At 52.8% G+C, this 24,830-nt stretch overlaps 2 protein-coding genes and 5 non-coding genes across 7 annotated transcripts in view; 5 read left to right on the forward strand and 2 right to left on the reverse strand.

Moving 5' to 3' along the window:
• Nucleotides 1-1,341: 1,341 nt before the first annotated feature.
• The window catches only part of LOC149523058 (uncharacterized), a 224,171-nt gene continuing 200,682 nt past the window's right edge, over nucleotides 1,342-24,830 (forward strand). The window contains 2 exon segments of the mRNA XM_089771245.1: nucleotides 1,342-2,124; nucleotides 2,489-2,959. Coding sequence (XP_089627371.1) covers nucleotides 2,588-2,959 — 372 coding nt within the window. The 5' untranslated portion in view covers nucleotides 1,342-2,124; nucleotides 2,489-2,587.
• LOC142821530 (uncharacterized) lies at nucleotides 5,194-14,346 on the forward strand. Its single transcript, XM_089771327.1, has 5 exons — nucleotides 5,194-5,788; nucleotides 6,098-6,120; nucleotides 6,819-6,934; nucleotides 7,563-7,622; nucleotides 9,451-14,346. Exons 1-5 carry the CDS (start codon nucleotides 5,393-5,395, stop codon nucleotides 10,536-10,538), a joined length of 1,683 nt encoding a protein of 560 aa, XP_089627453.1. The 5' UTR covers nucleotides 5,194-5,392; the 3' UTR covers nucleotides 10,539-14,346.
• Nucleotides 14,144-14,217, forward strand: TRNAI-AAU (transfer RNA isoleucine (anticodon AAU)). The gene has a single exon. It is a non-coding gene; the product is annotated as a tRNA-Ile (tRNA).
• On the forward strand, nucleotides 17,661-17,732 carry TRNAE-CUC (transfer RNA glutamic acid (anticodon CUC)). The gene has a single exon. It is a non-coding gene; the product is annotated as a tRNA-Glu (tRNA).
• Nucleotides 19,039-19,254, reverse strand: LOC142824508 (small nucleolar RNA U3). Its single transcript, XR_012899367.2, has one exon. It is a non-coding gene; the product is annotated as a small nucleolar RNA U3 (small nucleolar RNA).
• Nucleotides 20,199-20,272, forward strand: TRNAT-AGU (transfer RNA threonine (anticodon AGU)). The gene has a single exon. It is a non-coding gene; the product is annotated as a tRNA-Thr (tRNA).
• TRNAR-UCU (transfer RNA arginine (anticodon UCU)) lies at nucleotides 21,051-21,155 on the reverse strand. Its single transcript has 2 exons — nucleotides 21,119-21,155; nucleotides 21,051-21,086 (listed from the first exon to the last, which is right to left on the reverse strand). It is a non-coding gene; the product is annotated as a tRNA-Arg (tRNA).

Genomic DNA, 24,830 nt, shown 5'->3' on the forward strand with positions numbered 1-24,830 from the left:
AAACTGAAGCCGTCCCTGACAGCGATAACAACCGTGAATAAATTGAACCAAAACACCAACATTGAGCCTGCCACTTGCAGAATCTAGTTTCATTTATAGATGTGGTACAAGAAGAATCAAATGACCCCTAAAAAAAGATGGCCAGGCCCATTTTTGCCAGATGCTAAGCACTATAAATTAAAATTGAACACTCAGCAATTGGAGCAAAAATGATGGAAGCAGAATGCAAGCCCCAGTTTATTCGGCCATGCCAGAAAGGATGGAACTCTGTGTTCATGGCTGTGGAGAGAATTCGGTGCATACGGAATGAACAAGAAAGGTCTATGAGAAATGTGTTCCCAGGACTCCAAATTAGTATGCAAGAAGCAGTTCTTTGCTTTATGCTTTTCTTTTTGTTAACCCCCCCCCGCTGATCATTCTGTATTTTTATTAACATCACGTATTGGCTGGTCAAAAGGCTGAATCTAGCAGAGCTGGTTTTATTGGCAGACTATAAAGTGCTACCAGACTGTTAGTCTGTACAGGATGAACTGAAAAAAAAAAAATCTCTGCTACCCCCTGAAGCTGGTATAAGTACACAGCTGCACTCCATTCCATTAGTGTACTTATCTGTGCTTGGATAATATTTAGTGCTTTCACCAATGGGCCCATAACCATGGCATATTCTGCCAATAAAACCAGTATAATTTACGCAGCTGCACTCCATTCCATTAGTGCCGTGGTCCCCAACCCTTTGCCCGCGGGCGCCATGGCCCCCCCCCCCCGGGCTCTTTACATGCGCCCGCGGAGCAATCTGGGCTGGCAGGTGCCAGCCCCGGGCGCATGGCCGGTCCCGGCCCCGGGGGGCGCCGCGCATACCCTTGCCAGCTCCGGCGCCGACCTTGGCCCCGCCCCCGGGAGCACCGTGCGTGCCCTTGCCGGCTCGGCATGCGGCTGGGGGGGGCCGCCCCCGGGTGGGCAAGTGTCCCCGCCCCCTGGCGCCCGCCAACCTGAAAAGGTTGGGGACCACTGCTTATCTGTGCTTGGATAATATTTAGTGCTTTCACCAATGGGCCCGTAACCATGGCATATTCTGCCGCATGAGCATCACCCTACCCTGCCCGCCCCCCACCTCAGCACAAGCCTCTGCCACCTTCTGCCTTCCACGTGCAACGCTGGGCCGCGCGCTGTTAAAGTACCGACCGTGGCGTCACGCGCATGCGCACCCTCGGCCCCACGTGGCCCGCGCTGGCCTTCGAAAGTGCGGGGCTGCGGCATCAATCCTCCAGCAGCCGCCCCATCCCCCTGAGTCCCCTATATCCCCCACCGGCGCCCCTCCCGCACCAGACTTGAGTCCACGTGGAGCCGCGTCCCCCTCGGGACACTCACAGCGCGCGGGCAGAGACGGGCCAGGGCTGCGCCAGAACCGCTGCGCATGCGCAGTGCCCGGGCAGGAGCCCACAGTGGCACCGCCTCTCAGGTGAGCATCCCCCGCCCCCCTCCGCGCGCCGCCCCGGGACCCACCAGACGCGCTGGGCAGAAGCCGGGACTGGCCCACGTGGGCATCTCTCGGCCCCGCCCCCGCAACAAAGGGCCGGTCCCAGAGCCCCGCGCGCGCACCCGCCGCAGCCTCCCCCCCCCCCCGCCCGCGCAGCCACGTGGGGCCCAGAGCGAACCCTGCAACCCCAGCAGCGCGCGCCGGCCCCGCCCACCTCGGGACACCCCCCCGCTCCCAGCCCGGCAGGGAGGGAATCCCCCGGGTCGCTACACGCGCTGCAAAAGCCCCGCCCCACCTGCGAGCCGGCCCGGGCTCCGAGAAGCGGAAGTAGCCTCTGGCCGGGGGGGCGGGGCCAAGCAGCGCCCGGTCTGAGCGAAGCCCTGGCGCTGGAGTCTGAGCGGAGTCACGGAGCTGCTGCGCATGCGCGGTCTGACGGGCCGGCCCGTTCTACTCCGCCGCGGTCGGGTTTTCGGCGGGTCCCGCCCATCGCTCCGCGCGCGGGCAGGGAAAGGGACCAGACTGCGCCGCGGTTACTGCGCATGCGCCGCGCTCCCTGAGCCGTTGTGAGGGGCCGTTGGGGCCGTTACTCGCTGCGGGGAGGAGTCGCCAGAGCGTGAGGAGCTGGGACCCGCCGTCCTGCGCTGCTGGTGGGTCCGGCGCAGGGTATCGGGGGCGGGTCCGGCTGGGCAATGGCCCCCCCGCCGCTGCGGTCTCCCCCCCCCCCCCCCCGTCGGGCTGTTGGCGCTTCCTGATGCTCGCGCTGGCCTGGCGGGGGGGGGGGGGGGGGGGGGCTGGGTGGTGCCGGGCGCACAGCGGGGCTGTGAGGGGGCTGCAGAGTGTGCTGGGGGGGGGGCATTTGAACACAGGGGGGCTGGCCTGAGGGGCGCAGCGATGGGGGGGCGGTTCTGGCCGGGGCAGTTAGCGGGAGGGGCCCATTGGACCCTGCAGGGGGGGGAGCGAAGCTTTTGGGGCTTTTTCGATGTTTAAGTTTGATTTTTTTTTTGTCCGCAGTGCTGGTACCTCACGGCTCTGCCCCCCTGGACCTGCCCCCCCCCCACTGCTGAGCTCAGGACAGTGACCCGGCCCCGGTCCCCCAGCCCAGAGGCAGCCATGGCTGCAGAGAGCCCCGTGGAAAGTGTCCGGGAGGAAGCGCCGCGTCCCGTCTGCCTGGAGGATTTCACTGCCCCTGTCACTCTGGAGTGTGGGCACAATTCCTGCCAGGCCCCCCTCAGCCCTCAGGGCAGAGACACTGAGCAGCAGGGACCCCTCCGGCCCAACCGGCAGCTGGCAAACGTGGTGGAACTAGCCAAGTCACTGAGTTACCAGGCAGCAGAGAGAGCAAGACGGGACGGGGTGTGTGGGGAGCACCAGGAGGCTCTGAAGCTGTTCTGTGAAGAGGATCAAACTCCCATCTGTGTGGTGTGTGACAGATCCCAGGCTCACATGGTGGTGCCCAAACAGGAAGCTGCCCAGGAGTACAAGGTACAAAGTGGCTGTCCAGTGTGATGGGAAATAACATTGGGTTTTAATTACAGGCTAATTTCACTGACTGTTACCAGCCACAGATGTGAACCAACCAGTGTAAAGCAGTGGTCTCCAGCCTTTTAAAGTATCACTTTTTGAATTTAAGTGCAACCCAGGATCTACCTCAAACCCACATACCCTTGCCCCACCTCCTTTGTGACCCTTTTCCGAGGCCCCGCCTCTGCTCACTGCATCCCTTCTCCCTCCCCGATCCTTTGTCCCTTTCATCAGGCAGGGGCAGAGGGTTGGGATGCAGGAGGGGGTTCAGGCTCTGTAAGGCAGTTTGAGCTCAGGGGGCTCAGGGTTAGAGAAGAGGTTTGGGGTGTAGGAGAGGTACATGACTAGAACAGGGATTCAGGATACAGGCTCCAGCTGCACACTGCTTACCACAGGTGGCTCCTCTGTGGTGGTGCAGTGGGGCTGAGGAAGGCTCACCCCTGCACCACTCTCAAAAGCAGCCTACAGACTCCCTCTGTTTCTGGAGATAGAATGCAGGGTGGGAGAAGGAAACAGCTCCAAGGCAAAGGGCAGGAGATGTGCAGCAGCAGGGAGAGGGGGCAGCTGAAGATCCCGACCTACTGATTGATGACCACATCTGTAAAGCCTTCATGATTCAAGAGATGCTGTAAAAAGTAAATGTTCTGGCTTCGTGGCAACTTATGTCAAGTCTTTACAGATACCTGATGTGGGAAATGTTTCTCTGAGGCTCTAAATCCTGAAATGCAGCCCTCACTGGTGGCAGGAGGGGTGTTTGCACAAGGGAAGGTGTGAATAATCAAAGAGGTTTAGATTACAGGAGCTACAGGCCACTGTCAGTGAGCTGCCTTGGGACTAGAGAAGAGGAGGTTACAAGCTGTTACTGATAGAATGAACAGGAATAATAAGCTGTTATTTGCCTTATAGATCCACAGTGACCCTGCACAATACCCAGCACGGGAAAGTCCCTGCTCTGAGCAGGTCACAGTCCAGTTAGACAAACTGTGGAAAGGGAAGGTGGGGCAGCAAGTTGCTCATAGTCGCCAAACACATCAGGGATAGAGTTCGGTCCTGAACCCTGGTCCAGTTGTTAGACTACACTGCTCCCTGTCCCTCAGCATCACTGAACAGTGATGAAGTGTGGCTGTTAGGAGAGAAAGATGCCTTGTAAAGTCCTGGGCTCAGCAGGGAGAAGAGGTTTCCCACTGGGATGCTGAACTTCAGGGCTGCTCCGTGAGGGGTTAAACTGATGCAGCAGCTGGCACTAGTTGAGGTTGCTGGGCTGGATGCTGTATGGGGTCCCGATCACCTTCACTCCACCCATAGCAGGGTTTCAGGAAGCACAGGTCTATGCCAGTAAGAACTGGGATTCAACTAGATTGTAACCAGTTTGAACTCTTGCTAACTGATGAGCTAACGTTTATTGGTGCCAATTACCACTTAAACTCCCCACTGCCCCTGACGTGCCCACTTGCCTCTGGCAGCTAACATCAGTCTGCAGCTGCTGGGCGTTCCCATTGGCCAGCAGTTGTTGTGGCCACCCTGGCAGACCTCACAAGAGATCCCTAGCTCCAAGAGAGCCCATTTCCGCTACCAACCCTGCCTGTCAGCAGGTTAAAAAATACTGTCACTGATAAAATTGTAATTGGTTACGTGATTAGTATTATTAACCACCTGCATCATTCTTTCTGAAGGTGCCACCATCGATCTGTCCCTAGGCTGGTAGGTGTCCTGCTGCATCCGCAGTCTCTTCCTGTGTATTTTGCTATGGACAAAGCCATGTCCAGGGCTGAGTCCCTGCTGGAGAAGGGCAGAGTTCCTCAAAACTGGGATTCTCTTAAAGGCAGATAAATGGGCTCCCAACATCTAATGTGGTTTGCCCTCGTGCTTATATCTGTTTCTTCAGGAAAAATTGGAGACTCATTTGAAGACTCTGAGGGAGGAAAGAGAAAAGCTGCTGAGAAGGAAAACAGCAGCAGAAGGGAAAAGCCAGGAGTATCTGGTAAGTGCTTGTGGCTATGGAGCAGCAGGGACTGGCAGTGGGAGGGCTGTGTTAGGAGGCAGACTCCTGTGTGGCCTTGGTGAGGTTGGGCTTGTTTGTGTTTCTCATGGATCATGAATTGCTGGCTGAGATCCATGTGTAGAAAGGCCTTGAGCATCCGTGTCAGTGCATGAGTTAATGTCCATCCTTTGTGGCTTTGAGCTCACCTGGGGAGGATGTCTGGGAATGTGCCCCTGTAGGACTGTCTGCTCACTTGGTGCATTTATATGTTTGCTTCTTTTTCCTCCCTGGGTATCTCTGTCAGGCTAGTGCTGAGTCCTGCCTCCTGGTGCTCTGGATATGAATTCCCAGAGCCCATGAATAACAAAAGATGCTGCCCATGACAGACATGGGAACATCCCTTTCAGAGGGACATGGGGCAAAGGAGATGCTGGGAGAGACACATCTGCCTAGTAATCACAAAGAGGCAAACTTTAGAGTTTTCCAAGAAATTCGCCCTACTGCGCACTCAGCTCCCTGTGAAAGGGCCGTGGGCGCCATCCATGCCCCTGACCAGCCCTTTCCCTGTTTTCACACAGAAATGGACCCAAGCCAAGAGGCAGATGATTGTGGCTGAGTTTCAGCAGCTGCAGCAGTTTCTGGAGGAACAAACGCAGCGACTCCTAGCCCAGCTGGAGCAATTAGATGAGGAGATTGGGAGGTTCCAGATTGACACTGTCAGGAACCTCTCTGTGCAGATTTCCCGTATCAGCGAGAGGATTGGGGAACTGGAGGGGACATGTCAGAAGCCAGCAAGTGAATTCCTGCAGGTGAGACTGAGGGACAAACATGCCAGCTCCTCACACAGTGAAGAGAGGCTCCTGAATCACAAGTGCTCGGTCCCAGTTGTCAGATCTCAGTGTAACACTTTGTGCATTGCTGCCATGTGAATGACTCTTGTGCTTTGTAGAGTTACAGGCACAGATCTATTAGAGATGGCAAAGCCCCATTCACTCAGGGGATCCATGTTCCTGGGGCCAAGGCAGGGTCTCTCTTCTCAGGTTTGCAAAATCCCTTCTCAGAGGTCCCCTGTGTGTGTCCAATGGGGCTGAGATTCTTTTCTGTGTCTTTTTTTCTAGGACGTCAGAAGCACCCTGAGTAGGTACGTGGCTCTCACTCCCCTCACAGTGCACAGACCAGGGAAAAGGCTTGGAGCAGAAGTTAGCACCACATCTCCCCAGAGCTCTACAGCCAGATGTTAGACATGAATATCTCTGATGCATTTAATTCTGAGGGTCTCATCCTCGCACTTGAGACTCTGGAATTCCCCATTCAGGGCACAGTCTGACCAAGTGTTGCTTAGAGCTGTCACCTCCTTGGGGATTGGTTGCCGCAGGACTGTGGGGTGGAACATGGGCCTGTCACTGTTGGGCACTGAGCACATTCAGCCCAGGACAGCAGGGATCAAGAGTCTGTCCCACTGGAGGGCTGTTTGGAGACCTGTGTGGAAGGAGCTGGGTTGAGAGGAGCTGGTATCACGGTCTAATCCCTAGTAGACAGATTCCTTCAGCCCTTCACATGGGAACCTCCTGTCCCTCAGCATCTGGAAGCCAAGGAGTGAGTTGGCCATGGAGACTCTATTCCCATTTACTCCCCCAGTCAGTCTCCCCAGGCCAGAAGTGAAGAACTGAAATGGGATCTTTGAGGGGAAGGTTGCATGGCCATGGGATGTGTTGCCCCTGCTCTCAGGCTGGGAAAATTGGAGGAATTCTAACTCCAGGCCTGTTAGAGCTGAGACTTACTAGCCAGAACATATCAGCAGTAAACGACATACAATCACGTGGAATTGTGTCTGTCCAGGTGTGAGATGGGGCAATTCCAGCTGCCGGAAGAGATTTCCCCTGAACTAGAAGAACAAGTCAGAGGTTTCTCCCAGAAAACGATTGCTCTGTCGGAGACTCTGAGGGAGTTCAAAGGTACCTGGAAGGGATGGATGAGGGGAAAGCAGTTCAAGTATCTGAGACTATTGAATCTGGCCTCTGAAGCCAACCTTCCCCTGCCTCAGTTCCCAACATTATACAATCACATGAAGAGCATATATGAAATCAGAAGAAAGTAGGCTTCTATTTGACACCTCACATGCCCCCCCCCCTTTGTGCCACTTCTGGGGCCAACATCCTCCCATGGGTGCAGCAGTGATCTGGCTGCTCCCCTCAAAATCCAGTAGCGTGACACCTCCCATTCAGAGATCAAAATGGCTAAAGTTATTGTCATGGCAATGTGTCCCACCACCACAGCTCCAGGTTATGATAAGAGGCAGTAAGTGAATGAGAAAACAAGTGGGAGAAGGTGAGGAGGGAAGAGTAAATCTTATTTACAGCTTGTCTCTCTTGGGACAGGTGTGAGGCTGCAGGGATATTGGCTGCATTGCTGGGAGGTGCCCGAGTGAGAGAGGAAATGAAAGTTTCAGACTCTTTCATACTAAATACCTGAGTGTGAGTCTGTCTGGTCTCTACTAGAATTGAAACGCAGAGTTCATCATGAGGACATTGTTATAAATAGGAGAGCCTGGAATCTCACCTCTCTTATCCCTTCCCCCACTAGACACTCTGCCCTCTGCACTGGACAGAGCAAGAGGAAAGTCCCTTGGAGCTTTCAGACAAGGTGAGTTTGCTGGTGGAAATTCTTTAAGTGATGTGAGAATTCCTGTGAAAACATCTTCATGGGATTGTCATTGAAGTTACTAACCAAACCCAGCGACCACGGTGCACACAGCCCTAAATCACCCAGTGATCAGTGAGGAGCCCCAGGGATGCTGCATGGGGACCTGTGGACATTTGGAGAAACACTGGTCTATAGGTTTGTGATGCTAAAGGGGTAAAGTTAAAGCACAAAACGGACGGCACCTTCAGGCTCAGATTTCACTGCTCAGTCAGTTTCAATATGGGGTTGGTTTCAAACAATAAATAGGCTGACAGGCTCCTTTACCCAAACTCCCTCCTAGACCCCTCTATCTGTCCTGTATCCCAAACAGTTACCTCAAGCATCCTCCTTCTCCCAATGCCCATCCCGGATCCTCCATTTCCTGCATTTATGTCATGGAGAAGTGCAGCTCTCAGCCACTTTCTATTTGGCCCCCCCATGAAAATTTGGCCCTCCTCTTCGAATGGATACGGCTCAGTGAGAGCCAATAATTGAAAGCTGATGCCAGACTATTTCAGGCTAGAGAAGAGGCACAAATGTTTGATAGGGAAGCGGATTAGCTGCTGAAACAAATGAACAAAGAACTGGTGGATTCTCCCATCTCTTGATGTCTTCAAATCACTGGGAGACTTTATAGAAAATACACTGTGGGGGAAACAGAGCTTTGTGCCTGGGTAACCGGACTAAATGTAATGGCTTGTGCCACTGAGGGGGTCAGACTGCATGACTGAGGATATATTCTGATCCCATGACTCTTAAGATGTCGTCCTGCAAACACTCAGCACAAGTGTTTAATAATAAGCACACGTATTTAATAATAACACCACCATTCAGATGCTTAAAGTCACTGACTCTCAGTTGTGGAATGGGTTTATAACATCTCTGTGAGATGAGAGCAGTTTGTGCTGCAAATCTGTGAATGAAGACTAAGGATTTTAAATACAGCAGCCTGCATTTAACCTATGTCCATGTTCAGGCAGATGAATATGTGGCTTGTTATCAGAAACACTGGGTGCAGAGAACTGGATCCCATTGTTGCAGACACAGTAATCTTGTAACTCAAGCCAGGTACGGAGAGAAATGAATATGGATTTGGGATCTAACTCCCATACGCTGTTAATGGAATATCTAGAGTGCAACAGAGCGCTTAGCTGCCCTGGGGAATGAGCTGGGCCATTCCCAAGGTGGGGGAGTGATGCATCTTTACTGCAGGTGAGTGTGTCCTGGACTCTTGTACCAGCCAGAGCCCAGTCTCTGCTAGGTGGGGAAAGGAGCCTCTCTGGGTGGGTGATTCAGATCCCAGCTCTGGAAGCAGTAATGGGAAAGACCTTAATGAACAAGATCAGCACTTGGTTTTTTGCTCTCCAAACACAATTTCCAGTCTCCGAAACTCATGTGATCTCCTGGGTGGAGAGAGAGGAGGAGTTGTGGGTCCCAGATCCTCTGAGCTGTGAGGAAGAGGAGGTCAGCAACACCCAGACAGATGGGCAATCAGTTAAACTGACTCAGAAACCAATTTCTGTCTCCTTATAGCAGATGTAACTTGTGTGTTTTCATGAAGTCTGACTGACTGTTCAGCTTGTCTTCAACTCCAGTCAGAGTGTGGTGGGCGAGGAAAGGCTGGGTTCTCTTCTCTGTGGAAGGGTTGTGAAGGAGGACAACCAACTCAGCTAATGATAATTTGACCATTATTTGAGCGTGTATCCCCTTTTCTATTCCTTTTTTAGCGTTTCCTTGCAGTTAATCGTGGAGAATAACTCCTGTCTGGATCATTCCTCTGTTCCAACAGGTGACAGGACACTGACTGAGAACCATGAAAAGAGTCTTCAACAGGAAGGACTGGAGCAAGTGTCTCCATGCGGACTATTGAGACGATCTGAAGGACATGTTTTCCAGATACGTGAGCAAGGAGCGAGCTGTGAGAGTCAGCATAGCCCAAAAAAGCAGCAGGGAAATCATCTAGGAGAGGGACAGGGTAACTCCAGTAGCAGGAGCACAGGGGAGAAAAGAAACACAGAAGCCGTTCAACAGGAAATCCCCCATCAACAGTCACCCTGCACATGTAGTGACTGTGAAACTCTTACTGAACATCAAAGGGTCCATATGGGAGAGAAGCCCTTCAAGTGCTCTGACTCTGGGAAAAGCTTCAGTGAGCACTCACACTTTACAAACCATCCGAAAATACATACAAGAGAGACACCCCATAACTGCTCTGACTGTGGGAAAAATTTCATTAAAAACTCACAATTTGTTATCCATAGGATGGCTCACACAGGGGAGAAGCCTTTCAATTGCTCTGCGTGTGGGAAAAGCTTCAGTCAGAAGTCAAACCTTGTTACCCATAGGAGGATCCATACAGGAGAGAAACCCTTTAATTGCTCTGACTGCGGGAAAAACTTCAGTAGTAGCTCATACCTTGTTACCCATAGGAGGAGCCACACAGGGGAGAAACCTTTCAATTGCTCTGACTGTGAGAAAAGCTTCACTCAGATTTCACACCTTGTTAGACATAGGATGACCCACACAGGAGAGAAACCCTTCTATTGCTCTGACTGTGGGAAAAGCTTCACTAGAGGCTCACACCTTGTTACCCATAGGAGGATCCACACAGGAGAGAAACCCTTCTATTGCTCTGACTGTGGGAAAAGCTTCACTAGAGGCTCATACCTTCTTACCCATAGGAGGATCCACACAGGAGAGAAACCTTTCAATTGCTCTGACTGCAGGAAAAGCTTCAGTCACCGCACAAGCCTTTTAAACCATAAGAGGACCCACACAGGAAAGAAACTTTTCAGTTGTTCTGACTGTGGGAAAAGCTTCAGTCAGTGCTCCTGCATTACTAGTCATCAGAATACATACAAGAGTGTTGCCTTATAGAAGCTCTGATTGCAGAAAAGGCTTCAAACATAGGTCAGACTTTAAGAGGGGAGAAAGCCATTGAGTTATTTTTACTGTGGGGAAAGCTTCTGTCAGAGCTCAAATCATCTTAGCCTTTGTAGGACCCACAGAGGGGAAAAACGTATAACCTGAGTTCCCTTTAAGCTGCCCGGCCAGGTGGCTGTGGTCCCAGAAGACCTCTTGGGGAGGGCCTCCTGGGGTACTGATCTGTCCACTGCCACTCACCTTTCTGCTCTCTGGGGCTTCTCACCACCCAATCCTGCTGGGGCAGCTCCTTAGTCTCCCCTGGCCAAGGCCCCGAGCTGAGATTCCCATCCCCGCCTCTGAGCAGCAGTACAGACACTGAACCTCTTCAGGTCTGAGGAGAGAGCAGTTTAGGGCCCAGCTTTCTGGGATAGCACTCCCCAAATGGGATCAAACCCCAAAGAATGGGGTAAGCCCCATTTAGCAATGAAAGGGGAATGTGCACACGGATTGCTCCCAGAGGTAGTAATTGTTTACACTTTGCTTGATAATAAGTAAAAGTGGTTTTATTAAGTACAAGCTGTAGGATTTAAGTGGTGATAAGTGAGAACAGGCAGAGCAAAGCAGATTACAAACTCAAAGGTAACAAATGCATCTGAGGAAGTGGGTCTTTGCCCACGAAAGCTTATGCTCCAACACTTCAGTTAGTCTATAAGGTGCCACAGGACTCCTCGCTGCTTTTGCAGATTCAGACTAACAGGGCTACCCCTCTGATAATTTACCAGAATGTTCATTGTATTTTAACCATATGCTAGCCTTTGCCATAAGCTCTGTGTGCAGTTTAAGCAATGACAGTGGTCAGTATCTCTCAGCAGTGGGGCTGGAGCAAAGGAAGATTGGGGGGGGGGCATGACAACTGCCCTGACACTGTGACATCCACTCCCCTACCCCCCAGAGATGCCCCTGTCTTCAGGTTTCTAAACTCCCAACAAAAGCCCTCCAGGCCAGGTACAGCTGAGCTGGGCCAGCTACAGCCTGGCCACTGGGCTGCTATCTCAGTGCAGACCTACCCAGAGCGAGTCCTTTTGAGTTGGTGTCTCAGGGAGTCTCTCCACTTTCCAGCTCCCCATGTGTGAGTGCTGCTCTCTGGGGTGCCTGGGAGAGTTGGGCTGGGGGCAGGGCCAACCTGAGTCATTCTTGCACCCTGAGCAGCGGGCGTGTGCTGCATGCACGCTTCCGCCCCAGGGTGGCAACCTATGGGGGGCACCTGATGCGGCATCCCTTACCCCTTCAGTCAGGTGCCTCCATAGGTTGGTGCCCATGCATTAATCTGGCCCTGGCTGGAGGTGCAAGTGCCAGGCTAAGTGGGGTGGGGATGGGGACAAAAGTTTGTATTTGTTTCTCCTTTGCAAATAAATCAGATGGTTAGTTTCTCCCACTCCTGAGCTATGTCTACACTTGTGGCTTCTTGCGCAAGAACATCTTGCGCAAGGGTTCTTGTGCAAGAAGTCTTGCGCAAGAAAACGTCCATACTGCCATGTGCATGCTGTGCTTTTGTGCAAGAGCACCCATGGCAGTGTAGGCACTGTAGTCTGCAAGAAAGCTCTGCTATATTGGGAAATTGCCAAAGTAGCTCAGTTGGGAGAGCATTAGACTGAAGATCTAAAGGTCCCTGGTTTGGTCCCTGGCTTTGGCAAAAGCCTTTGCCAATATGGCTTAGTCTGTTTTGGCATCTCTCCATCTCTGGTAAGCAAACGTCTGCAGTCAGAGTTCAAAAGCTGAACCAAGAGGCCTGGAATTACATCATAAAGATGATGATATTTCAGGGTTAGAAACAGGAGAGGGGATTTCATGCCACCTCAGAGGTTGTTGACACAGGAGAACAGAGCTCTTGGCTTCAGCTGCTCCCAGCCTTGCATCTCTGTTTTTAATTCCATGCCCCCAGGAAGGAACATTAACAGAGCCTGCCTCGAATTAATTCTGAGGCTTCCCTATACTGAGGACACAATTTCTATTTTCTTAGACTGTAAGTTATTAAGTTGATTGAAGCAATTTCAAAATAGTTTCCAAGTATAGACATGCCCTTATAGTCCTGGTCTTCACAACATCCTCTGGCAAGGAGTTCCACAGGTTGACTGTGTGTTGTGTGAAGAAATACTTCCTTTTGTTTGTTTTCAACCTGCTAATATCATGGAGCATCCTTAGTTCTTCTCCAACCCTCTTCCAGCCAGCCCTGCTCCCCTCCTGACCGGTCCCCCCTCCTCCTGTTCTGAGATCATGTGTGTCCGTTATTGTTTTGAAACCCATCTGTTAACCCTAGAGGCGTGGTGATGAATATTCCCATGCCTTATTTGCATATGTTCTTGTGCAAGAAAGCACAATGTAACTGTAGCCAGAAGGTTCTGGAGGCTAGATACCAGCTTGGACTTGTGGGACTGGCTGGTCATGGAGTGGTGGGATGACCAGTAGTGGCTGCAGAACATTTGAATGTGCAAGATCACCTTCCTAGAGTTCTGTGCCTGTCTCGCACCCACCCTCCAGAGACACAACACCCACCAGGGGTCCACCATCCCCCTGAAGAAGTGGATTACAATCACCCTCTGGAAGCTGGCCACCCCAGACAGCTACTGCTCAGTGACCAACCAATTTGGGGTGGGAAGTCCACTGTTGGTGCCCTGCTCATGCAGGTAAGGAGCTCATGGGTTGCTGTTCCTGCCCAGATGGGGGGGGAGGGAGGGGAAAAGGTTGGATAAGGGGGACACTCAGGAAAGCGGGTTGCAGAATGTGTGGGATAGAGTAGGGGTGCAGGTGCAAATATGCAAATAAAATGTTACTGATCTGCCAAAAGTTTGTCCCCCAAAAGGCTGGGGAACACTGGCCTAATCCAGCTGGGTCTGGCTAAATATAAGCCAGGGGAAACACTAGGTTAAGGGGGGGATTCCCTCCCCCCCCCTTAGAGCTTTGTCCCTTGCAATCTCTGGGAACGTTGGGTTTTTCTTTTCTGATTTTCCTTTCCCCTGTTTCCCTCCTCACTGGTGGGGAGGGGGCGGCTTTCTAGCCCTCGTGGTGGGAAGCCCTGTTACAGAGGTGGGATGGTCAGATGCCCTGAGAGCAAGTCCTTGGGACAACTGGGGCGAGACCTTTCATGCTTCTGCCCTTTTGCTGCTGGCTAAAGTGTTGGGCTTAAGTTTGTCTGTTTGGGTTCAAACCCTGCCCCTGGTTCCTGCTGTTATGGAGAGATGATTTAGATCAGGGCTACTCAACATGTGGGCTGCATGCAGTTTGGGTTTCCACAGGACTCAACAGGCAGCCCATGGGTGGGATCCTTTGAACGTGGCCTCCACTGGAGACATGCTTCACAACGGCGAGGAGACTCCAAGGTGGGGTTAGCACTGAAAGACACAAGCAGATTGGCTCTAAGATCAAGTGCCTCTTTGCCCTGGGTCTGCCAGCCACCAGCCACCTTGACCAACCCTCAAACCAGCTGGACTAGCCAGCCCATGTCACAGTGAGTCGCTAGTGACCCTGTAAGAGAAGAGCCCTTGGCAGCTTCAGAGATGTTGCTGCAGCTGCCTGAGGCACCTCTTTTGAAAGGGCCTCTGGTGAGCTGTATTTCTGTAGGCCGGCTAGCTCAGTTGGTTAGAGCATGGTGCTAATAACACTAAGGTCATGGGTTCAAGTCCCATGCTGGCCATAGGGCTGTTTGGTTTAGTGACTTCCCTTTCTTTAGTTGCCTGCTATGGACAGGGAAGCAGAAACAAGCAAAAGGCTGAGAGCTTTGCAGGAAGCAGGGCAGAGATCTGGTAGGGGGAGGCTCCAGCCTGCACAGCCCCAGTGGCTGAAAGGGCCTTGGCCTGGCTTCCTGTCCCCAAAAGCAGGGGAACTGATGCCCAAATTCCTGCTGCTACCTCAAGGCACCAGCTGGGGGGCAGGCTCTGGAGCCCAAGCCACTTGGGGAGACTCAATATGGCCTGGAGCGTGTGTGCCCTGCACAGAGGCTGCTGCTGGTGGCCTGCTTCAGTGGCCCAGCAGCTCAAGTTCCCCTGAACCAGCTTCTCCCCATGGAACCACCCCAGCAGGGCCAGACGGAGGCATGGGCGAGCCAGGCAGCTGCCCAGGGCGCCAACCAATGGGAGACACCTGATGGCAGCTGTAAGTGCCCTTACCCCCATGGCTGTGGGGCCCTGCATGGCCCAGCATGCGGACCAATAGTGCTGGCCAGGCCGGGCTGCGCAGTGTATGCACTGTGTGCACTGGGGGCGGGCCCCAGGCTGCACACCAGCAGCCACGGCTGGCCCACACATGTGCTGTGCACCCTGGGGGTGAGCCCATGCTCCCTGAGGGGGCAGGCCCGCTCATGTGCCACGTGCCCGGGCCCAGGGTGCCAAAAGGGCTCAGGCTGGCCCTGCACTCCAGAGTGGCTGAGGCCCCCTAACATGAGACAGTGGGACCACCAGAGGAAGGTGCCAGCCTGAGGCCTTCCTCCCAGCCTCCTCCCCCTCCCAGGTCCTTTCCCCAGGCCCTCCCCAGTTCTACATTCCCCAACCAGAGAGTTTGTTCTTTCAACAGGGAAAAGTCCTGTTTGTGTTACCAGCAGGGGAAGGGGCAGAGGAAAGTTGGAAGGGGGTGTGTTGGTATGTGTTGGGGGGATTGGTGTGTGTTGGGGGGGGTGAAGGCACAGAGGAAAAAAAATGAGGAGCAATGTTAGTTAGAACCAGGGCCGGCTTCAGGTATTCTGGTGCCCTGGGCATGGGTACGTGGCGCCGCTCCCGGGCGCATGGCCCATGCATGGGCCCACCCATGGGGAGAGGGCCTGCATCCCTACAGTGCACAGGCCTGCCCCCAGGGTGCACGGTTCATGCGCAGCCCGGTTACAGCTGCTGGCGTGTAGCCTGGGACCCGTCCCTGGGGTGCACGGTGCATGCATGGCCCAGCCACGGCTGCTGGAGTGCAACCCAGGGCCTGCCCCTAGGGTGCACAGGTAAAGCTCGGCCCAGTACGGCCCAGCCGTCCAACTGGCGTGCACGCAGGGCCGTGTAGGGCCCCGGGTTAGAACCAAGGGGCTTGGTTTGAACTAATGCAACAGCCCCAGAGTGCACTTGCACTTTCAAAACAGCACATGGGTGAGCGTATGCAAATGAAGCACTTGCTATTTAAATCCCTGCTTCATGTGCAACTCTGGAGTGTCTACTTTGCTAGAAATAAAACCCCAGTGTAGACACACTCACACAAGGGCTCAGCCACAGGAGCTAAGATTTCCACCAAGGACTGGGATTGAACAAGGGGGCCCTTAACGCTTCACATTAATGCACCCCCCACTAAGCTACTTCAGGGGCTACTCTCACATCCCCACTTCTCCCTCAGGGATGCTTTACTCCACAGCCGTGCACAAGAGAGATGCTGTTGCTCGTGGCCCTGCAAAGCAAGATGAGCTTTGCCTGCCCCTCACACCCTAACTCGCTACTTGGCCATTTCTTGCCCCCCTTCCTGTGCTGACCCAGTGGCTGACAGGGGCTGTGGCGGCCGACGGCGGGAAGAAGATGGGTGGTGAGACCCTGGTGTCAAGAGGGCCCCCCCGTCTCTTTCCTGTTTGGGCCTGGCTCTCAGCATGGGGCAGGCGGGGGCGCCCTGAGAGGCCGTGCTGGCCACAGGGGTGTCTGGTTTGGTGACTTGCCTTTGTGCAGCTGCCTGCTATGGACAGGGAAGGAGAAAGAAGCCCTGGGAGGTGAAGCAGCGGGAGGGAAGCAAGGAGCAGAGTGTCAGCTGCCAGCCGAGAGTCACAGGTGCCCTCTGCCTCCTGGGACCGCCCTTCCCTGAGCCGCCAGCCCCCTGTCTCTCACCGTGCGCCCCTTGGGGAGTCCACTCGCTCTGGGCTCCGGGGGCCTCCCGCTCCCATAGGGAATGACACAGCCCTGTGCCCTAGCCCAGAGCCACTCCCAGCCCGTGTGAAACAGGAGGGTTCATTGAGCATCTGACACAGCACAGGGACCCAGGCAGGCAGCAGGGGCTGCGGGTGAGGAGTGAGGGCACCAGAGGGGGCAGGGAAACAAGAAGCACCAAGACTCTTGCCACCAGGGTCTGGCCACCCGACTCCCTGCCCAGGCTGCTGGGCCCCCGACCACTTCAGCTGCCAGGTCAGCCCGGGAGCTAAGGCAGGAATGGGGGGAAGGAGCAAGTCAAACTGCAGGTGGCAGGAAACACCAGTCTCACCTTCCTGGGCCGGGCACGACGGCATCATGTTAGTGACACGGCTGCCAGACATCCCGGACAGTTAATAACCAGCTAGAGGGGTTTATGGGCAGCTCAGTGTGGGGAGCCTAAGATGGAATATTTAAAGGTCCCTGGTTCAGTCCCAGGCTTTGCCATGTCTCTCGGTGCAGCAGGGCCTCTCTGGTCCCCTTGCCGTGCTAGTGCCCTGTGACATCCCCGCATCCATCTTAGCCACAGCCCAGCACTGGAAACTCCCGTCCATCTGATTAACCCCCTTCACTTCCAACCCTCCCTCAGAGTCCTTGCTTTCTTGGCTAAAGTCCCCTCCCTGGTGCGTGTGGCTGGCAGGGGTTACTAGATGGATCCATTTGCATGTAGCTTCACTGAAACCCCCCTTGTTGGCCTGTTCCTAGGTCAGTCTGTGTTACTGGCTCAGGGGTTTCTCCCCCAGTATGCTGCAGAGAAAGCCCTTGTGTGTGAAAGGGCCTCAGGGAGCCCAGAAACCAAGTTAAAAATAAACCAAAAGGAAACATTTTTGCACCCAGTGGAACTCCTTGCCACAGGATGTTGTGAAGGTGAAATCTACAAGAAGGTCCAAAACAGAACTGGATAATTTAATGCAGGAAAGGTCAATCAATGGCATTTAACCAGGATGGACAGGGCAGGTGTCCCTAGCTGGTATATACCAGAAGCTGGGAATGGGCAACAGGAGGGATCACTTAATAACTGTCTGTCCTGGTTGTGAGACAGGATCCTGGGCTAGTTGGACAACTCACATGACTCAGTCTGTCTGCTTTGATGTTCTGTTTGGTTTCTGTTCTTGTCGCCTCTGGGCAAGGGAGAATGGACCTGCCCCCCATCCTGAAGTGGACAGAAAATGGCCTGTGAAAGGCTAGTGTAGGTGAGCAAAAAGGCAAGTTTCATGTGTCCCTGATGGTCTAGTGGTTAGCATCCAGCACTCTCACTGCTGTGGCCTGGGTTCAATTCCCAGTCAGGGAAACCAGCCTGCAGTTTCATGTGACAGCTGCCTAGTCACTTTTCTTGCCTCATTGTCACATGTGACAGCAGCTGTGACCCAAGAGGTTACTTCAGGTTCCTTCCCACCTCTCCCTCACTGCTAAGACAACACTTGCCATTTTCAGAAGGGGCAGAGCTGGGTGGCTCAAACTTCCCCTCCCCTCTCCCATGTGGGCAGCACTGGAGGAAGCTCTGTGGCACACACAGCACTAGCCCAGCAGTTCGCTTTAGTTGTTGAAGGAGACAACACAGAACTGGCTCCAGCCCCCACTCAGTAACCTGGGGAAATGACTCACCAGGCCCGGCCCCCCCGGGAGAGGCAACGATTCCCCACTGGCCAGGGCAGAGCCTCCTTCTCACACAGTCATGGAGCCTTCTCCCCCTGTTTTTAACCTCTCCCCCTTCACTCAGCTCTCACTGCTCGGTGCTGCCAGGGAGGGGCCTCACCACTAGTCAGTGTTCCTGTTCCAGGAGCAGGTGAGTTTTGTCTTGTGCACCAATATTGAGGTCGTGTGTCTCTGTTCGGGTGTGAGCCCCCGCGGCGCCTGCCAGTTACTAACAAATATCTTAGCTACACATTATGGGAGAAAGGTACTAACCCAAGGGATAATTAATACTGGGCTACGACTAGTCTCTGCCTCCTGCAGGGCCACTAGGGAACAGATGGGGGACAAGGTATAAGGCAGATCCAAGGGGCTGGCTAAATCCAGTGTGAGAAGCACATGGAAAAAGACCCAGCAGCAGGTGAGAGAAAAGCATGAAAACATCAGGATCAGGACCAGAGCAGTTCGGCTATGTCTACATTGGCAAGATATTGCGCAAAATCTTGCCGCCTGTCTACACTGGCCGTGAGTATTTGCGCAAGAACACTGAGTTTGTAACGTACAAAATTAGTGGTACTTACGCAAATACTCTGACACGCCCACTCATGTATTCTTGCACAAAAGGGCCAGTGTAGATAGCAATGTTAATTTCTTGCGCAACAAAGCCCGATGGCTAAAATGGCTATCGGAGCTTTCTTAAACAAGAGAGCATCTACACTGGCACGGATGCTTTTGCGCAAAAGCACATCTCTTGCGCAAAAGCACATGCCAGTGTAGGTGCTCTGCTGTACAAATGCTTTAACGCAAAAATTCTTGCATTAAAAGTATTTCCATAAAATCATACCAGTGTAGATGTAGCCAACAAGTAAATCCAGAAATTAAACAAAAACCAAAACAAAACAACACAGTGAAATCCCCATTCCTCTCTACTGCAAAACTAATTTTGAACTTTTTGACAATAGCCAAGCATTCAGCCTGTGCTCTCTTTCTCCAGCTTCCCAACAGGAAAGAAAGAACAATCATCAACAGCAAACAGCAATTACATTAAAGCAACACTGTTTACTTGCTTCATGCTTAGAGGACAACACTGTCACTCATCCTCATGATTAGCAAGACCAACCACTTTCAGCTGCATTTCTCTAGTTACCAACTATAGAAATAATCCCTGAAAGTACAGTCTCAACAGCACCTTCCTCACTACACACCCACACTCATGTGCATTCACTTTCTCCTCATGAGGAATGTTTTCACACAACACTTAGAAAACTAAAGAACAGAAATAATCTCAGCAAAGTGCTTGTCCCATTCAAACACACTCCACCAGGTTTAGAAATCTGTATATTAGAATATGCTCCATGTCCCTGTTTACAGAAACACGCCTCCTGATTAGCATGTGGAGCACCTGGCAGCCAATCAAAATCTCCTGATGTTTCTTCCTGAAACTGCAGTTCCTGGGGCTCCTCTAAGTCAGTGGTAACAAACTGCCAGTCCACAGACCAGCAACGGGCCAAGTACCCCTGCCTGCCAGGTTGAGGTGGAAAATAACTAAGTAGAAATACTTGATTACACTACTCACGACCTTTTTTGGGTATTTCTACTTTACTCAAGTAATTTATTTTTGTCACACACTGATTTTTATTCAAGTTATTTTATTTTTTTTAGACAATATTGTACTTTTTACTCCACTCCCATTTCCAGATGTGCTGGGTTACTTACGACTTGCATCGTTCTGACTTGCTAAAGCCCAGCTGCATGTGCAAGCACCAGTCATCCAAGAAATAGCCAATCCACAAGCACAATGGCCCTGCCAAGGAAGAAGCCTTTTAATAGCTGCTCCAACACCTTGTCATTCAAACCCAGTATCCCTGCAGGCCCTGCCATCCTGAGACCTGAGCGAACAGGGCGGCTGCCCAGGGCTCCGTGCTGAGGGGGTGATATGAGCAGTCTCATGTGACCTTACCTGGGGCCAGGCAGCTAAACAGGAGGGAACCCAGAAGCCAGGGTCAGGGGGGACAGAGGCACTTACCTGTGCCAGGTGAATCCTGTGCTCTGGGGGGAGCAGCAGCAGCAGGGTGGGTGGGTACCGGGGGCAGGGGTTTACAATTTTACAGCTGCTTTCAAGGAGGGTACCATGGCTTAGTTGGCTAAAGCACCTGCCTAGTAAGCAGGGGATCCTGGGTTCAACTCCTAGTGGTGCCTTGTTGCCAGATCAATGGGTCTTTTCTTCCCACCATTCTTCAACATGTATCTGGAGTTGGTTTTACCTTCAGCTGAGCTTGGTGGTGCCCTCACAGTGGGAGTAGAATAGTAGCAAAGAGCAGGATGTGCCCTAGGGGTTTGATTTAGTGAGGCTTAGCAAGACATGCTAAATCAAGCTCTGGAAGATGGATTGCAGCAGCAATCTCCACCTGAGTGAAGACATGGCCTAATGGTGCAATTAGTTAGATGCTGACACTAACAGCCGCACTGCTGGTAACTCACAGAGGCTACATCTACACTAAGGCTGTGTCTAGACTGCATCCCTTTTCCATAAAAGGGATGCAAATTAGACACATCGCAATTGCTAATGATGCGGAGATTTAAATCCCCCCCACACTTCATTTGCATAAAAATGGCTTCCGCTTTTTTCTGGCTCAGAGCTTTGCCGGATCTTTCAGAAAATAAACCCTTAAGATAAGGATTAAGGGATCTTTTGGAAAAGGTTTTATTTTCTGAAAGATACGCATCTAGACTAGTGCTTTTTTCCAGCAAAGCTCCAAGCCTGCGTGTTGCACAGCACAGGTAGGAGACACGGAGGGTCTATTGGCACCTGGAGCCTCTCAGAACAACCCCCGTCCCAACCCCCAAGTACCAGCACTTCCCTCCACCCTTACTGGGATCTGCTGGGAATTGCCTGGATGCCAGCCCACCCCAGTGTCAGCCTAAGGATTGACTGGTCTGTAAAAGCTGCAGCCTGGAAATGAGGAAGCAGCTAAAGTGACTCTGGTGGGACTTGAACCCACAACCTTTGAATGTCTAGCTAGGCTCACATTAACCATTACAGCTTAGAAGTCCAACGTGCTTTCCATTGCACCACAGAGCCTGATGGACTGTTGGTATTGATATCTCTACTCTCTGCTTTACAGCTTGGCAATTGCTGGGGGAAAAGGAAGTGGAGCCAGATCTGTCTCTTTTGGGAGAGCAGGTAGGAAGAGGGAAGGGGGTCACAGAGCCCCCAACAGTGAAAACTAGTAACCAGGACAAAGCTGCAGCTGGAGAACATGGGCATCAATCCCACTACTTTTTGCACACAAACCAAGGGGTTTCCCATTTCAGTTAACTCACTGCATATGAGCACCTCATCTGCCCCACCCACCTTATTCTAGACCCCACAAGGTCTCTGTGGCGGCCTGAGGCTCCTTTCTGAAAGAGCCACTTGTGGGACTGACACCCGTGGGCCGGCTAGCTCAGAGGTTTAGGGGACGTGGTGCTCATATCACACTGACGCGTCTTAAGAGCAAGCCCCTTATTTCAAACAATAACGGGCTCGCTATTCCGACATCCCTGCAAACCTCATGCCAGGAGGAGTGAGAGGCATTTTGGAATAGCGATTTATTTGGAAATAAGGGCTGTGTAGTCAGCACCGAATTACAAAATAAGCTATTTCAAAATTGACTCAAAATAAGCTACACAATTGCATCGCTTATTCTGAGCTATGGGACACACACCTAGTGAGTTAGAGCCCAGCTCTGCCCCCAGCTCCCTGCTCCACGCACCCACGTACTGACTCCCTCACTGCCATGGGGCTGTTTGCATTGGCCTCTTCTCTCTGTCGCCAGGCTTCAGCCAGGACTAAGACTCAGGCAGGAGAATGTGACCCGGCTCCCTGCACCTGGGCCCTGCATTTCTCATCCCTTCAGAGACACTTGTTAGTGGAGGAATAAATAAGTCACATGACTGTAGATTATGAAACTTTGTAGTTGTTGTTGTCTTGGAAACTCCCCACAGACCTTCCCCTGGGGGCCCTGGGCAGCCGCTCACACTGCACAGCTCACTTCGAGATGAGGGTGATGTGTAGACGCACCTATCCTGTTGAGGACCAGCCTGCGGGGGGAGGTTCTGGCCACTTCCTTTCCTTGTCTGTCTCAGACTGTGTCTACATTCCAGGGCTGTGTCTACACTGCCGGCTTTTTGCGCAAGAACAGATGTTCTTGCACAAAAACTTGCAGAGCGTCTACACTGCACGTACGTTCTTGCACATGTAAATGTATAGTACAGCATCAGAAAACAGGGCTTCTTGCACAAGAGTTATTCCTCTCCCCATCAGGAATAAGCCCTCTTGCCCAATAACTCATCCACAAGGAGGCAGTGTGGACAGGCAACAGGGGTTTCTTGCTCAAGAAAGCCCTATGGCTAAAGTGGACATCAGAGCTTTCCTGCGCAGGAGAACGTCCACACTGCCATGGGCGCTCTTTCAGAAAAGCACTTCTCTTGTGCAACAGCACATGGGAGTGTGGACACACTGTTGTGCAAGACCTTTTGCACAAAACAGTTCTTGAGCAAGAAGTCTGCAGGGTAGGTGTAGCCAGCCCCTCTCTCCAGGGAACTGCAGCCCCTCGGATCAGGCAGCTCCTCCCAGCATTCAGGAGGCACCAGGCCGAGAAGAAACCGTCTGACACGGTGCTGCCAGGGAGGGGCCTCACTGCTAGTCACTGTTCCTGGTCCAGGAGCAGAGCGAGTTTTGCCCTGGGCACCGATATTGAGGGTTTGTGCCTCTGTTTGTGTGAGCCCCCATGGCACCCATTGGCTCCTGCAGGGGGGTGGAGGGTCCCCTGGTGCTATAGCTCCTCCTGGGGAAGGGTGGAGGGACCCCTGGTCCAGTATTTCCTGCTGGGGAGAAGTAGAGGTAGCCCGTTCCCTATAGCTCCTGCCGGGGGAGACCCTGACCCCTTATCTCATGATGCGGTTTCAGTTTTTCCCTGGCAGATGCTCCAGACATGAGGGATGCCAGAGCACTGGCCCAGGCCGGGCTGGCAGTGATGGTTTTTACATATGCAGGGAAATGCCCTGGCTTCTCCCGTCACAGAGTTGCTGCCTCCCTGGGAGGCGGATGAACTGCGGGTGCGGGACAGCTCCCTGCCAGCAGGGACAGCAGCCAAGGCACCAAATATCGCTGGGTCTGCAGCCAGTGTTGGGAACTGGGCAGGGAAAAGGAGGCTTTTGTGTCACGTACATCTCAGGCAGGACGGACCCTCACTGAGCCCAGACTGTGACTGGTCCTAGCCAGGAATGTGTCTGGGGCTGGTTTGTGACACTCTCAGGCCGTGTCTACACCGGGCGTAAGAGCGACGCTGCCATGGTCAATGTTCCGGGCTCTAGGGAAGACCGGCTGATTGGAACTGAGCTGTGCAGAGTCTTGTAAAGGGAACTACAATTTCTCTGGATATTTGCCAAGTTTTATATGTGGGTTTAGCAGAAGGGATGTTGTGGGCTCTGGAACAAGATGGGTGGGGCAGGAAAACTCTTCACAGGCAGGGGAATTAGCTCAAGTGGTAGAGTGCTTGCTTTGCATGCAAGAGGCAGTGGGATCGATATCCACATTCTCCACGGATAGATGTTTGCTACTTCCTCTTTTCCACAGGCAGAGCCAGCCAGGGGCTAAGTGCTTCCAGGGGCTCCTTCCCTCTTCCCATAACGCAATGGGCTGGTTTCCGCAGGGCAGGGGGTGTCATGTTTGCCTCACAGGGAGCAGTTCCCTGGCTAAAATCAGGCAGGCAAAGTCCAGCCTGTAACACCCATTGGAGGGGATTCACCTGACTGGGGAGGGTGGGAACAGACTAGCACTTGGGAGGTTGGCTGCCAGCTGCTTAGCACATCTGGACACAGAAGAATCCCAAGACTTGGTTCTGCCAGGCTCCAGTTTCCTCTCTTCTGTTTCTTTTCAGCTCTCTGCAAACTGCCTCCCAGCTGTGGGTGAGGCTGAGTGTGTGTGAAACCAGCTGCGCTTTGGATGATTTTGTTAATTGTTTAAAAAGCGTCAGGCATCTCCCCTTTAACCTCACTCAAAGACTCCTGAGAAGTCTGTCTCCTGTGTCCATCTTCGCCTCAGGCCATGTTTTCGCATGTTTCATATTGAAGGAAACTCCTCCTCCCTTTTCCCTGCCAGTCCTTCCCGAGCAAGCTCTACCCTTCTGTGCCAAAATTCCAATAAAGTGTATTATCCCACCACGTCCCTGTGATACCAACTTCTTCCTGCTCATTACCCATCATTTCCATGTGTCTATATGAGCATCTAAGACACAGATTAGATTTTGCTTCCCAGTGGTCCCGCATCCCTCATTTATCTCTGCGGTTACAGCCCCTGCTCTCTCCCATTTCTGGCCCATCCCCCAGGTGTCCATGTTGTTCACTTACCTGTGGGCTTTGGTCACCTGCCCCCATCAAATCTAGTTTAAAGCCTCCTCACTAGGTTAGCCAGTCTGCACCCAAATACTCTTCCCTTCCTCGACAGGTGAACCCCAACCCTGCTGAGCAGCCCTTCCTGCAACAGCATCCCATGGGCAAGGAAGCCAAAGCCACCTGCCCACGGAGCTGTAGCTTTCGGTGCCCAGGAGGCCAGAAACCGCCTGGACTCCATGGCTGGAGGGAAATGGGGAATGGCTGCACTTTGGGAGTCAAAGGTGTTGTCTGGAAACATAAAGAGCCATTTTAAAGAGGCTTTGGAGGAGGGCACCATGGCTTAGCTTGCTAAAGCACCTGCCTCATAAACAGGAAATCC

The sequence above is a fragment of the Pelodiscus sinensis genome, chromosome 19, assembly GCF_052426305.1.
Source record: "Pelodiscus sinensis isolate ZL-2025 chromosome 19, ASM5242630v1, whole genome shotgun sequence".
NCBI classification, from domain to species: Eukaryota; Metazoa; Chordata; order Testudines; family Trionychidae; genus Pelodiscus; species Pelodiscus sinensis.

Bases quoted from the DNA above. Each gene is read 5' to 3' on its own strand.
- LOC142821530 (XM_089771327.1), top strand. From the start codon at position 5,393: ATGGGGCAAAGGAGATGCTGGGAGAGACACATCTGCCTAGTAATCACA. The intron at 6,121-6,818 runs GTACGTGGCTCT...GTGTCTGTCCAG, and splicing joins GTCAGAAGCACCCTGAGTAG to GTGTGAGATGGGGCAATTCC. The intron at 6,935-7,562 runs GTACCTGGAAGG...TTCCCCCACTAG, and splicing joins GACTCTGAGGGAGTTCAAAG to ACACTCTGCCCTCTGCACTG.